The sequence below is a fragment of the Vulpes lagopus genome, chromosome 2 (genome assembly GCF_018345385.1).
Source record: "Vulpes lagopus strain Blue_001 chromosome 2, ASM1834538v1, whole genome shotgun sequence".
Taxonomy (NCBI): domain Eukaryota; kingdom Metazoa; phylum Chordata; class Mammalia; order Carnivora; family Canidae; genus Vulpes; species Vulpes lagopus.
In genome coordinates, this window is record NC_054825.1 from 50,471,280 (window position 1) to 50,484,843 (window position 13,564).

At 52.7% G+C, this 13,564-nt stretch overlaps 1 protein-coding gene across 2 annotated transcripts in view; it reads right to left on the reverse strand.

The window, feature by feature from the left end:
* SMAD3 (SMAD family member 3) overlaps window positions 1-4,618 on the reverse strand; it is a 117,590-nt gene extending 112,972 nt beyond the window's left edge. Inside the window, exon 1 of one of the 2 annotated variants that reach the window (XM_041740563.1) lies at window positions 4,386-4,618. In XM_041740563.1, the coding sequence (XP_041596497.1) occupies window positions 4,386-4,591 (206 nt within the window). In that variant the 5' untranslated portion in view covers window positions 4,592-4,618. The remainder of the gene's footprint in view (window positions 1-4,385) is intronic. The other variant, XM_041740571.1, reaches the window with a different exon arrangement.
* Window positions 4,619-13,564: the final 8,946 nt, after the last annotated feature.

Sequence of the window (13,564 nt, forward strand, 5' to 3'; positions counted from 1 at the left end):
AACTCCCGGGTTGACCAAACATTTCCACAGGCCTTATAGCATCCTGAATTCACAGGTGCAGACATTAAGGGGAACTTCTAAGTCCCTCCGGATATAAAAATGGCAAGATCCAGGACTTGAATCCTGTGCTTTTTCTAGAGACAACAGATGGCTGCCATTATTCTGTTTTCTAACAGTGACTTCCACAACATTTAAAAGACACATTATAGTCCCACCCTCAAATCACCCGATACTAAAACTCATTTTCTTCAGTTGGGTGGGAATAAAAAAGCAGTAGCAGTTAGACCCTCAAATAATGCCTTATTAAGGTTTCCATTACTGAAGTGGAAGCTCTTCACAGGCAGGGGCTGTCTCAAATTTACCTCTGCATCCTCTCTCCTTGCCTGGAATATTGACTCAGACCTAGGAGGGGACCAAGGATTATCAATGAATCAACAAGATCCAACCCTGTGATATCTGATCAGGAACCGGGAGCAAGGGGGTGTCTGTAACACGTACTGGCCCAAACATACGACTCCTGCGTGCAAGCGGCAAGTTCCAAGGTTCCAAATGTCAAGGGAACATCAAGTGGCATCTAGGTCCAGCCAGAGCTTCGAGCCAGCCCCAGAGTCAGCTACTGTGGTGTCCGGGCCCCTCCTCTTCCTAGCCCTGTATGGAACCAGAGAAAGGAGAGCATGGACCACCTCCCTGGCAGCCAGAGGTGGGCTTGCTAACAACGGGCTACACCACAATGGTGTTCTGAGAGTCCATCAGAGAGGCGGGTAGACAGGAGATAGTGAGGTCAACAAGGTATTAAAGAAGCCACTCCTGCAGCCCTGGTAAGAGGTCTGCCCCCAGACGTCTGAGAAAGGAGTCTGAAGGATGACGGTCTTTTTCCTTTCCCCCTAGGGTGAGAATAGCCTGGCAAAGTCCAGGTGACTTAACAGGAGGAGGCTGTGTTAAGAGGCCAAGTTTACTGAGGAAGAGGAGATGGCAGGTGTCAGACCTGGTGTTGGGTTCAATTCCCCCATTTCCTCTGGATGTGGACATGAGAACGTGCTTGGACACAAGAAAGCCCCAATTCCCTTCCAAACGAACCAGACATGAGGTCTGCTCCAGCTCCCAACCACTGGGCCAAGGCATGGAGCCCATCGGTGGAAGCACAAGTTATCAGTGTCCACCAAAACCGTCATGTTGCAGCGTGCCTGGCCCCTCACTGCTGACACAGAAGGCACACGCCTTCTCTTCCTCTCCGAGGCAAATGCTGGGACTCCATTCTTCACTGGCCAGGAGGATGCCTGCTGCTTTACTCCGATACTCAAGGCCGGTGACGGGGAAGATGCTGTTATACAACTTGTCTAAGTCCTGCCCCGACCGCCAGACCTCAGAGTATCCTGATAGCCTCTCTGCTGGGGTATCTAAATCAAGCTCTTACCATTTCCTTGGCACTGGTCTCTTTTACATTCTTGGGACCGGGAAGCCTGTACCGCTCCAGCTCCCCTGACTGCCGGGACAGGTTAGAGCCGGCGTAACCCAAGCAAGCACGCAGTCTGGAAGATCCGAGGATGCAGCCGCAACTGCCAAGGGTTGCTGCTGCTAATCACGATTACGTCGTAGCCAAAACACGCTTGTCAAATCTCCCCAGACTGAGGTCTCCTGAAACCCCAGGGCAGTTTGAACCACCCAACTCCCCACACCCCATGGGATAACTAGGCTAAGTATCTCCCTCCGTCAACTTCCCAAAGCCCTGGTTACAAAGGTAGTGCAGAGGGAGCAGACAATATGACCATCACCACCACACTCTTTGGGGCTGAGCAGACATGCTGATACTCCACTGACGTGGAGGCCAGCTAGCCACCTTCCCAAGACGTGGCCTTTAGTTTTCTGCCCACGACCAAAACAGTGGCAGCCGTTGCCAAGGGAGACAAGGTGACCTAGAGGCGTGGGCACGAAATCCGGGGATGGAAATCCATTTTGTCTGGATCCACCCAAGCAACTGGGTTTCCCTGAGAAAAGATTAAAAACAAAATCTACCTTCATATAAGGCCCCTGCCAAGGCAGGTGGAAAAGATGCCCCACTCCTAACAGAGTCATGAGAAGGCCGGATCGAACCTGCTTGCTCGAACTCTTAGAGGTGTCCAAAGCTTTCCTATGCCTCAAGCTGTGGAGGACTTTAGAGGTGGGAAAGGAGGGCCACAGCTACGCTCACCTAGAGGGCAAAGCCCTACCAAGGCAAGGGAAAGCCAGGGCTCTCCCCCAAGCAGTCACCAACCCAAAGACACATCATCAGCAACCTTACCAACCAACCAACCAACCAACCAACCAACATCCACAGCCGCCCCCACCCCAAGCTAACTGTGCTCCAGCATTCAGCAAAGAATGTATTTGGAACTTTCGAAGTAGAGAGCGGTGCGAAGTAGGAAAAGGGGCGCAACTGGTCAGAGTCCCAAGTCCACCGGGCCAAACCTTTTACCTCCCTCCTCCTTCAGTTTTCTCCACTTTTAAAAAAAAAAAAAAGGAGAGAAATCTGAAGTCTGACGGCCTTATCTAGTCGGCGGGAGCTTCTTGCTTTCCTGATCTCATTAAAACCATGTGAAAGTGCTCTGAAAACTGTAAAACACTTCATGCAGCTGTTCATTTTATAACTCATGCCTTTTCTTTCCTTTTTCTTTTTCTTTTTCTTTTTTTCTCTGTTTCAAGGCACAAAGCACTTGTCCTCAATGCACCCTGACAGGTAAGAAGGCACGTTTTGCACATCCCTCCCCAGACAGGAGATGTATGACGCTCATTCACCCTACCCCCGCACCCCAGCCAAAGGAATAAAGAAGGATTCAGAACCAGAGCTGGGACCAGAATCCAAGGCTCACGACCCCATCACATCACACCACCTCCTCTGAAGTCAATTCTGGCTCCGGATCACACACCCAGGGCGCACTTCCCAGACGACACACCACCTTCCCTTGCCTTTATTGACTGGATCCACCCAGTTAAAAAAAAAAAAAAAAACCTATATATTACTTTTTAAGTCAGCACTCCCACCATATGTGGCATTTATTTCCAGAGGAGGCCTGTTCTGGGTTCCTGTGGACAGATGTTGCTTTGTGCCTGCCTCACACTGCGTGTACAGCTGCCCCGAGCAGGTGGCCAAGGATGCAGTCCACTCCTGGCCCAGCAGCAAGGAGGACCATCTTTATGGGGCTCATGCCCTGCAGACCCTCTACTCCTAACTCTGCAGACTGGGACCCCAGGACATCCCACCCAGATCCACACACACACACACACACACACACACACACTCCCTTGGTGCAGAATCAGACTTTAAAGGGGGCCCACAGGGAGAGACAGGAGGTTAAAGTGCACACACACACACACACCCCAATTCCCAGCCAGGGGCAGCGCAACTAAAAGAAGGCCCTGGGGAGTGGAGAGAAGTCACTGACCCCTTCCATCAGCCATCTGTGAGCTCCCGCCTGACCTAGCTAGCGCGATGCGAAGGAGAAAGGAGGTCCAGACAGATGGCAAAGCGCTTGGAGAAGGAGAGCTCTGCAGGAATGCGAGGGCCGATGCGAGGCCCACTTTGGGGTGCGTTTTGCTATCTGATCAGCTCTGCCTCTCCTACATTGGCCGCAATCTCAGGCTGAAAGCAGGGCGCGCGCACACACACATACACACACACACACTCGTCGGGGGAGGGGGGAGGACCCTAACCTCTGCCCCGGGTCTCTCTGCAAGCACCGCGCTGCACCGAAAGTGCGTGTGCGCGGAGGGGGCGGGCGGCGGGCACAACCGGGGCTAAAAATACTCGATAAAAATGCTAATCCCGAAGGCAAAGAGAGAACCCAGAAGGAACCTGTCAATCACGGGGCTCCCGCTCCTCACCCACAGCCCCAGCTGTACGGACTGCATTCCTGTTTGCGGAGGAGAGGCGTGGGGGGACAGGCCCGAGGGGAAGAAAGGGAGAGACACCGCCACCTCCACGAGCGCGGGCCGCGGGGGCGGAGGGGAGGCGGCGGCGGAGGAGGGGCTCGGGCCCGCGGAGCCGAACAAAGCGGGCCTCAACTTCCAGCCCGCAGCCCCAGCCCCGCCGGGGTGGGGGCGGCCGCGTCCCGCGACACCCCCCTTCCCGGGAGGCGCAAGGCGAGTGTGCGCTCTGGCAGGGGGCGCGCCCCGTGGAAGCGCCGGGCTCCGAAATGTGTGCAAGTCCAGAGGCGGTTTTGTGGGGGTCCCCCCGCCGCTCAGCGCCTTCCGGACCGCGCTCCCGCTGCCCCCCTTGCACACGCACACGCGCACACACACGCGCACACACGCGCGCGCGCGCACCAGCCCTCTCGCTCCCACCCCACCCGCCCGCCCCGCCGCGCTGGGGGCACCGGGCGGGCGCGCCCCGGGTCGCTGGGGCCCCCCACCTGGGGATGGTGATGCACTTGGTGTTGACGTTCTGCGTGGTGATGGCCTTCTCCAGCTCGTCCAGCTGCCCGGTCTTCTTGAGCTTCTTGACCAAACTCTTGACCGCCTTCTCGCACCACTTCTCCTCCTGCCCGTTCTGCTCGCCCTTCTTCCAGCCCAGCAGGCGCTTCACGATCGGGGGGGTGAAGGGCAGGATGGACGACATGGCTGGGGAGGGCGCGCGGGCGGCGAGGGGCGCCCCGGCGGGGCTGGGCGCGGACGGGAGCTCGGCCGCCCGAACTTCGCCTCAACTCGCGGCCGACTTGCCCGAGCTCCCGGCCGGGCCGCGGCGCTGCAGCCAGCGGGGCTCGGCGCGCGGCCCTGCGCCCCCGAGCGGCTCCCGCGGCGGGAAGGAGGGCGGCGGGGGGCGGCGGGGGGCGGCGGGGGGCGGCGGGCGGCGGCGGCGGCGGCGGCGGCGGCGGCAGCGGCGCCGGGTCGGGAAGGCCCCGAGCGCGGGGCGGAGGCGGCGGCCGCGAGACTCCGAGTGGCAGAAGAAAGTTTGGGTTTCCGCACGGGGTTAGCTGTTTGGGTGCCGCCTCCAGGAAGGAAAGTCCAACCCCCAGCCAAACTTTGCTCGCCTCGCCCGCTTTGATGCGCAGATCCCTCCGCCTCGCCCGCCTCGCCCGCCCGCTTCCCTCCGCCTTCCCGGCTCGCCCGCTCGCTCGCTGGGCCGGCCCGGGGCGTGCGCCGCGCTCCCGCTCCCGCGCCCGCGCCCGCGCCCGCGCCCGCTCCCGCGCCCGCGCCCGCCCGCTCCCAGTCTGTGTTTCATGCAAATCCGCGTGCAGCCTCCTTTCCAGGCGCTGTCACCGCCCCCTCGCCGCCGGGGCTCCCCGCCTCCTCCCCCGCGCCCCGCCGCCCCCGCCCCCGCCCCCGCCCCCGGGCGCCCGGCCCACCCCAGCCTCCGGGAGGGCGCCCGGCCTGCCCCCGCCCCGCGCGGAGCACGCCCACGTGGGCGACCCGGGGCCGGCGGCGGCGCTGGCCGGTGCGCGCAGGACCCCGCGCGGCGCGGGCCTCGAGGGCGCCGGGCGCCGGGAGGAAGTCGTGGGAACCGGGCGGCGCGAGGGGAGGGCCGGGTCCTGCGGCGGCGTCCACGCTGCGCTCCCGGCACCCACCCTCGGGAAGCCCGGTTGCAGCGGCGGGCTGGAGAGCCACCCCGGCGGCGGGCGGGTGCACCCCTAGGACCCCCGTCCGAGGAAGGGCGCGCGGAAGGCGGAGGCCCAGGAAGCCGGGGCGCGCTCTGGGATGCGCGCGCGCTGACCCGCGGCAGGGGCCTTGGTGGCGCCGCAGACCCGCGAGCCGTGGGGTGCTTTTTTTATTATTATTTTATGTTTTATTCTCTCTTCGGTGAGATCCCTCCGGCCGAGAGGCCCCCGAGCCTGTGCGCGGAGGAGAGAACTGGGATGGGGGTGGGGGGTGCTCTTCCAAGTGTGGACGTGGGGACCCCAGAGACTCCCCCTTGGAATACTAGCCGGAGCCAGGGGTCCTTTGTGAATCAAGTCCCCGGGCAGAAAAATGGGCCTCAAAGACATCTGTTGAGTTCGGGAAGAAAGGAAGGGGGGCGCTTTAGAATTTACCTTGGGGGAGGGGGGGAGATTACATTACTGGGTGTTTGCAACCTTATGATACCTCCTCCCCCCCCCAAAAAAAATCCGAAATTCGACACCCCCCAAACTGGGAGAGAGCTTTGTTTCCATAGCTGTGAACTCGCAAAAAGTGGGGCAAAGGGGAGTCCTCGGCAGCTTTATGTATGCAAACTTAGGCCCGAAGGGAAGCAAAGAAACGCCGGCACATTGGGGCACCTGGGGCTTTTCTCCCCACCAGCAGAAATCGGGGGCTTCTGCGCTGGAACCCCGCGGCTGCTTTCAGGAATTACTCCAGACCCTCTGGGCGTTTATCCTGTTGCCCCTCCCCTGCCAGGCCTCTAGCCGGGTGTCTACCGCCTTTGTTTGTTTTTAACAGCAGGAAACCCTCCTAGTGAGAAAGACGTTATCCGCTAGCGGGTGGGGAGTTACAAAGCCCTGTGAGGTGTGGTCCAATCCACAAAATCAGCCCAGTAGCTGCAGGGGTCCCTGCCTTAGAGAGAATGGCCTCCACCCCACCCTGGGCCTGTCCGCTGCTGCCCCTGGGGACTGAGCTCTTCACACTCCTCTCCTAACTCCCCTGCTGCCTGGCCCTGAAAACCCCTGAACCCCAAGTGGGGCTGTCCCTTTCCTGGCTAGTCCTGGGGTAACCTGCAGCCAGTGTGAAGTTTCACTCCCTTCTTCCCAGCCTTCATGGAAAAGGAAAAGGAAAGAGCAATCAACATGTATCCCTGGCTTTCTTCATTCCAGGTAACCCAAAAGCTGCCCTGGGATTTAATCGTCAGAATGGCCCCATTTACAGATGAGGCACCTAGGCGTGGAAATACTTACTCAGGATTCCAAGTCCGGTTGCTGGGGTGGGGGTGGGGAGGACACGCTGGTGGCTGGAATTTGAACCCAGTGCTCCGGGAAGCTGAAGTCCACATTCTTGCCTGTGCATTGGGCTAGCAGGCAATGGTGACATCACTGATAGAGTTCTTTGCAAAACAAAAGTTCTTTATGCAGGTGCACTATTGTGGCAGGACAAGGAATGTTTGCTCGCCTATCAAATAAGGCTAGAAATAGCTTTCCTCTCCACCTCATGCGGTAGATGTGGGAATCTCCTGTGAAAAGCTTTGCAAACAGTCCAGCGCTGTGAAGGGTTAGAACCACACCCCGGGCCGCCTCTGCTGCCATGGAGAGTGGTGCGAGGTTAAGCGAGAACGGTTCTGTTAGACACGCATCTGTGGGATGTCTCTGTGTTGCAGCCCGCCCCGTCATTTCTGGGAAGGCTGGAAAGGAAGGTGAAGGCCCCTGTCCTCAGGGAGCTCACAGCCTAGAGAAGCACCAAGGCATGGGAGGCGTATGCCCGGGAGAAAGGGCCCCTGCAGTCCTCACCCCCTAGTAAAACATGAATTTTAACCTGAGCATTAAACCATGCAGGTGGGGCTGCTGAGAGGCAGTCCTATAAGTAAGGGGACCTCAGGCTCCATCAGTGACTTGACCTGACTTTCCATCCTGGCTCCCTTCCTCCTCGTTGAGCATCTCCTCCCTGCTGTAAGAACGGACCAAACAGTTGTTATCGTGCAGAGTGGTGAATCTAGAAAGAGCGTTGAAAGTGCTCTCCTACAATGCACGTGTGTCACTTTGCAGAGGCAGAGCCACATCTGGGGGAGGTAGATGATCTATACCACGGAGGTAAGGAGCCAAAGAGGTCAGAGAGTTAAGTGTAGTGGAAGGGCCTGGTGTATACCTCACCCTCTAAAATCATGGCATGGGAAGAGCTCCTCTTTCGGCCCTCCCATTTTCCCCGAGGGGAGGAAATAACTAGTCAGCAGCTAGTTAGTGTGGCTGAACCATGCTTTCTTGCACTTCCTTCGCATGCCGTCATCCGTGTGACAGGGACAGCTGTGCATGCAGAAAAACAGGGCTGGACCCACGTGAGTCCAGCAAATGCCGTTTCTGGACTAGTCCTTTCTCCTCTGGGCTTAGTCTCTCCACAAGAAGAATTGAGGGACTAAGTCCCAGTTTCAACCAAGCAGGATGGCTGAGGACAAGAGCCTCTCAGTGCCAAGAGGATCCTGCGTGCTCCTTTGACTTTGGGTGGTGAATGGGTGGGCGGCTCCGGATGGATAGGAACTCTGTTCTGGCGCCTGGTCTCCTGGGCCCCAGCCAGGCCAGCTTTTGCAGAGGTTGTCCTTGGAAGGACATTAGCCCAGTTAATTTTTCATCACCGTGAGTGCAAAGTTCAAGAGAGGTGGGATGGGGCCAGAGGCAGCGACTCCGTTTCCCTGGGAATAGTTAGTCCTATCAAGAATGGCCTCCCAAATGGACTTGCCAAAGGGTTCTCGAGTATTTGGAGTGGCTCCCAGGTAGAACACTGGAAAGAAACAAACACATGACTTCAATTCTGATTATTTTTTTCCATTAGCTAAAGGGTGTTTAATCAACGAGTGGCAAATCTAGAAAGAGCTTTAAAATTGTTCCGTCTTCATTTCACAGAGACGTGAAGTGACATCCGGTAAAGGAAGGCAGTTGGCAGTGTGGACATGTCGGAATCTAGGCAGGACTGGAACTCTCCCCGGAGTGTCCTGACCTGAGAGAGCACCTCGGTCTGTGGCTCTGTGTGCACCTTACACGTGGGAGCCCACCCATGGCACCAGGCAGAGCTGGGTTAAATTTCTAGCCCTACCACTTCCAGCTCTGTGACTTTGGGCAAGTCCTTTAACCCTCTGTATGTCAGTTTCCTCCTCCATAAAATGTAAATAATACACCTACCTGTCAGGATTGCTGTAAGGAATCAAATAACCCATGTTGAAAGCTTGCCACAAACACACGTATGCTCCCAGTATATGTGACATGGTTGATGCTTACCACAGGGCACCACGCGAAAGCTAGAAGCAATGGGTTCTGTGTACACAACGTAAACGGATGGATCTTAAAAACAGTTCCAAGTGCAAATAGTAACACAGAGGATGAGATAAGTAGCATAATGCTACTTATGTAAAAAATTACATATATACAAACTGTGTACATTTTGAAAGATGTCTTAAACCAAAGATACACATTTAACCACTTCACGCTCATTGGTATGGGTATTAAAACACACACACACACACACACACACACACACAAAATAACAAGCGTTGGAGAAGATGTGGAGGCACTGGAAGGCTTGTGCACTGCTGACGGGAATGTAACATGATGGGGGCACTCTGGTAAACGGTATGGTGGTTCCAACTAAACAAAGAATTACCATTTGATCAAGCAATTCCACTAGGCTGATACTCAAAAGAAGCAAAAGCAAGAACCCAAAGAGATATCCGTACACCCATGCTTACAGCAGCATTATCGATGCTAGCCAAAAGGCGGAAGCAACTCTAGTATCTACTATGGAGGAACGGACAAACAAAATGTGGTACGTACACACACAACGGAATACCCTTCAACCTTAACAACGAAAGGCAGCCTATCTCAAGCCACAGTGTGGATGAATCATAAAGAGATTATACTAAGCGAAATAAGCTAATCCCAAACTAATCCAGGCACTCATGGGGCAGCTAATCCCTCCTTCTATTTATACAAAATACCTAAAATAGTCCAATTCATAGAGACAAAAAGTAGAATGGTGCTTGCCAGGGGCCCAGGGGGAAGGAAGAATGGGGAGCTAGTGGTTAATGGGTACAGAGTTTCAGATGGGGAGGATGAAAAAGTTCTCGAGGTGGATGATGGTGATAGCTGTACAATAATGGGAATCTGCTTAATGCCACAAAGTTCTACACTTAAAAATGGCTAAAACAGTACATTTTAGTTATGTACATTGTACTGCAATAAAAAATATATATATAGGAAAACATCCTGGGGGCAGCATATAGGAACGGGGCACAGTGCTCAGTTGACCACATGATAGTCAATATACCAGTTTGCTCATAAGACAGAGCCTTTGGCTTCCAGAACTTTCCAGCCCAATGATCATGATAACTCATATCGGAGAGCACATTTGTCGCTGTGTTTTCCCTCTCCCATTTTCTGGGATAGTAACAGTCACAAACACAGCCTTGGCTTCAGCCCAGAATCTCCCTCAGTCCAGGGTTCAGTTTACAATGTGAACCTAAAAACTAGTAGTTGGAAAATTGTTGGTTTATTATAATTACATTTATTTTTAAAAAGCACACACACACACACACACACACACACACACACACACCTACGGACAGCCACCAAAGAGTGGTGTGCTGAAATGGAAACATAGCTCTGTAAAAGCAGTGAGATTGTATGCCTTCAAATTATTTTTACTATATTGGCATGCTACTTTTATATTAAAAATGAATAGAATATACCACATTAAAGTTATACCTTCATTTTAAAAAAGATTTAAAAGAGAGAAAGAAAACTACGTGTAGGACGAAAGCAGAGTTGGGTGTCTCCAGTGCAAGGGCTGTTAAGTTCTGGAAAGTGGAAGAGAACCAGGCGGTGGGTCTTTGGACTGTCAGCTCTGAGACAGTTGCACATGCTCGGGGCGGTGGGGGTGGGGGAGCTCAGTATTTCTTTGTAGGCAGGCCCTGGGAATGTAGAAGGAGAGTCCTTACCTCTCAAAACACACACCTGGAACACTCTGCACCTTATGTACGACTCAGCATTTGAAAACAAACATCCTGCGGTTGGCTCAGACTTTGAAGGAATGAAATAGAAGTTAAAGAAACAAGGAAAAGCTGTCCCTCTTCCAAGAGATTCAACCTAATGGAAAGGAGGGATCGACGAGTTTGGTTGTGTGCTTTTTTCCAAACTTGATAACAACATTCGTAGTGAAGGTTGTCTGCAATAAGAAAGCAATATGAAATCCATGCTAGGGCATGGGTGAGTTTGAAAACATAATGCTAAATGAAAGAACGAGTTACAAAAGACCACATGTTGTATGAAACCCTTTCGATGAAATGCCCAGAAGAGATCCGCAGAGAGAGAAAGTAGGATACTGGTTGCCAGTGGCCAGGGGACGGGGAAGGGTGCGGAGTTTCCTTCTAGGGTGACGAAAGTGCTCTAAAACCAACTGAGGTGACGTTTGCACAACTCTTTGAATATACTAAACACCCGTGAATGGTTCATTTTGCAATGGGTGAGTGTAGGATATGAGAATTTTATCTCAATAAAGGTGTTTTTAAAGATATCAGTAAAGGCTAACACAGACTGAGGTCTTGCAAGCCCTGTTCTAAATACTTTACATGGATGACGTGAACTCATATAGGTTTTACGACTGCCTGTAGTTGGTGTGATTATCATTCCCTTTCTGGAAGGGGACACTGAGGCACGGCCAGGGGTGTGTGTGTGAGTGGCCTCACTCAGACAATCCAGGCACCCTGCTAGACCTTGGCCTTAACCATGGTGAAGACAAACCACAACCACTAACTAGAAACAGCCGTACTACTTTCTTCAATGTCACCTGCTTTTTCATTGACTGTATTGTGAACATCGTTCTATGTCAATAGATACACACGGAGACATTCTTCTAAGTGACTGTGGACATTCTGTCACATGGATCTATCAATTTATTACACCAGTTTCCCATGATTGGGCATCTAGGTTTCTCCCAATTTTATTTGGTATTAAGGAAAGTGCTGCTTTAAACATGTTGGGGCATGTGTCTCGTGTCCATCTCTGATAATTTTCTTAGAATAAATCCCTAGAAAAAGAATTGCTACCTTTGATGCTATTACCAAAGGGCCCCTGAAAAGCTACTGTACTGGCTTAGCCTTGTCCCACCAGCATTATTTTTATTTATTTTTTTAAATATTTATTTATTTATTCATGAGAGACACACAGAGAGAGAGGCAGAGACACAGGCAGAGGGAGAAGCAGGCTCCATGCAGGGAGCCCGACATGGGACTCGATCCCAGATTCTGGGATCACGCCCTGAGCTGAAGGCAGATGCTCAACCGCTGAGCCACCCAGACGTCCCCCCCCACCACCACCAGCTTTAAGAAGTGAGATCACCACCTGAACAGATTCCTTTCTTACTGTCTCCCGCAATTCCAGTAGCTCCATTCAAGGGGACCAAGCTTTTCTTTAGCTGTGACTTTTTTTCTTTTCTTCTGAAATCAACAAACGAAAGAGGGTCTCTGCTGAATGAAAGACCTCTCATCAGAGAGCTAAAAGCTGCCTGCAAAGGTCATTGTTGACAGGCAGCATAAAGATGCATTTTTCTCTTCCCCTGCTCTTGCATTAGTGTTTGGGTTCCCCAGAGCCAGCTGCTTGCCTCTTTCCTTTTACCTCCTCTCCCTGGGTGATCTTATTCCCCATGGAGTCTTATCTAACCTTAATGCACTAACTCCCAAACCTAAGTAACACCATCTCAAACTGTCACCTGGACATTAGAGCCCCACAGTCATCTCAAGTCCATGAACTCCTCAGCACCTCCATAAACCTCTTTCTGGGTCCTCCATCCTCCAGGGGCATCACCAGTGTCCATAGCTGCCCACCAGCAACCTAGAGACCCTTGCCTTCTCTCAACCCCACATGCAGTCTGTCACCAGACCCTGTAGATTCAGCCTCCCTATCACCCAGCCTCCATCTTAATTCAGGCACTTCTCATCGCTCACTGCCGATCATTAAAATAATTTTCTCATTGTCTCCATTTTTCCACTCGCTGCCAGTGTGAGCGTTTCTAACCTGTACCTCCCTGCTTCTAAAAGATGCCTCTAGTGACTTTCTATTGTTTGCGACAGGACTGTCCACTGAGATATATGAGAGTGATGAGTAATTTTACATTATCGCAGGGCTGTGTTCAAAAAAGGGGAAAAGAAACAGATCATGTTATGTTTGATAATGTTTTTTATTTCATCTAACAAATCCAGTAGATTATCATTTCAGCATATAATCAATAGAAAAAAATCTCTGTTTTACATTCTCGTTCACACAAAGTCTACAAAATCTGCTATGTCCTTCCACCTCAATTAGGACTGGCCACATTTCAGTGCCCAGTAGCCGCATGTGGCCAGTGGCTGTCCTGTTGGAGAACACAGGCCTAGACAATAGAGTCCATAGTCCTTCATATGGAGGGATGTGACCTGGCAGGCTCTTGCTGCACCCCACATCACATCTTCTCTCCAGGAATCACAAATATTCCTGATTCTTCCATGCAACTGTGCTTTTGCTCAGGTCACTCCTTCTTGCCTTCCAGACCCTTTCCATTCCTTCAATTTCTACATCCCACCTCTTCCACTAGATGAACACCTCCTCCTCATCCTTGACCTCAACCTTGACTAGCTTCAAGCCTTTCATGAAATCTTTACTTTCTTGACTCCCAGGGTAGAAGTGAGCCCCCACTTAACCCTATTCAGACCTCCATGCTAATACCTAGAACCCATGAGTCCATTCATTTATTTAACTGATCCTACACACTAGTTTAAACCCCTAACATCAAAGACCTTGTCTTGTTTTTCCATCCCCAGTAATGTGCCTGAGCACACTGAAGGTGCCTAATAAATGTTTGGTGGATGAGTTCATTAATAATTGGAAAACTGAGGCCCAGAAGGATTAAGTGATGTGCTGAAGATCTCAGAACTAAAACGTGGCATCCTGACTTA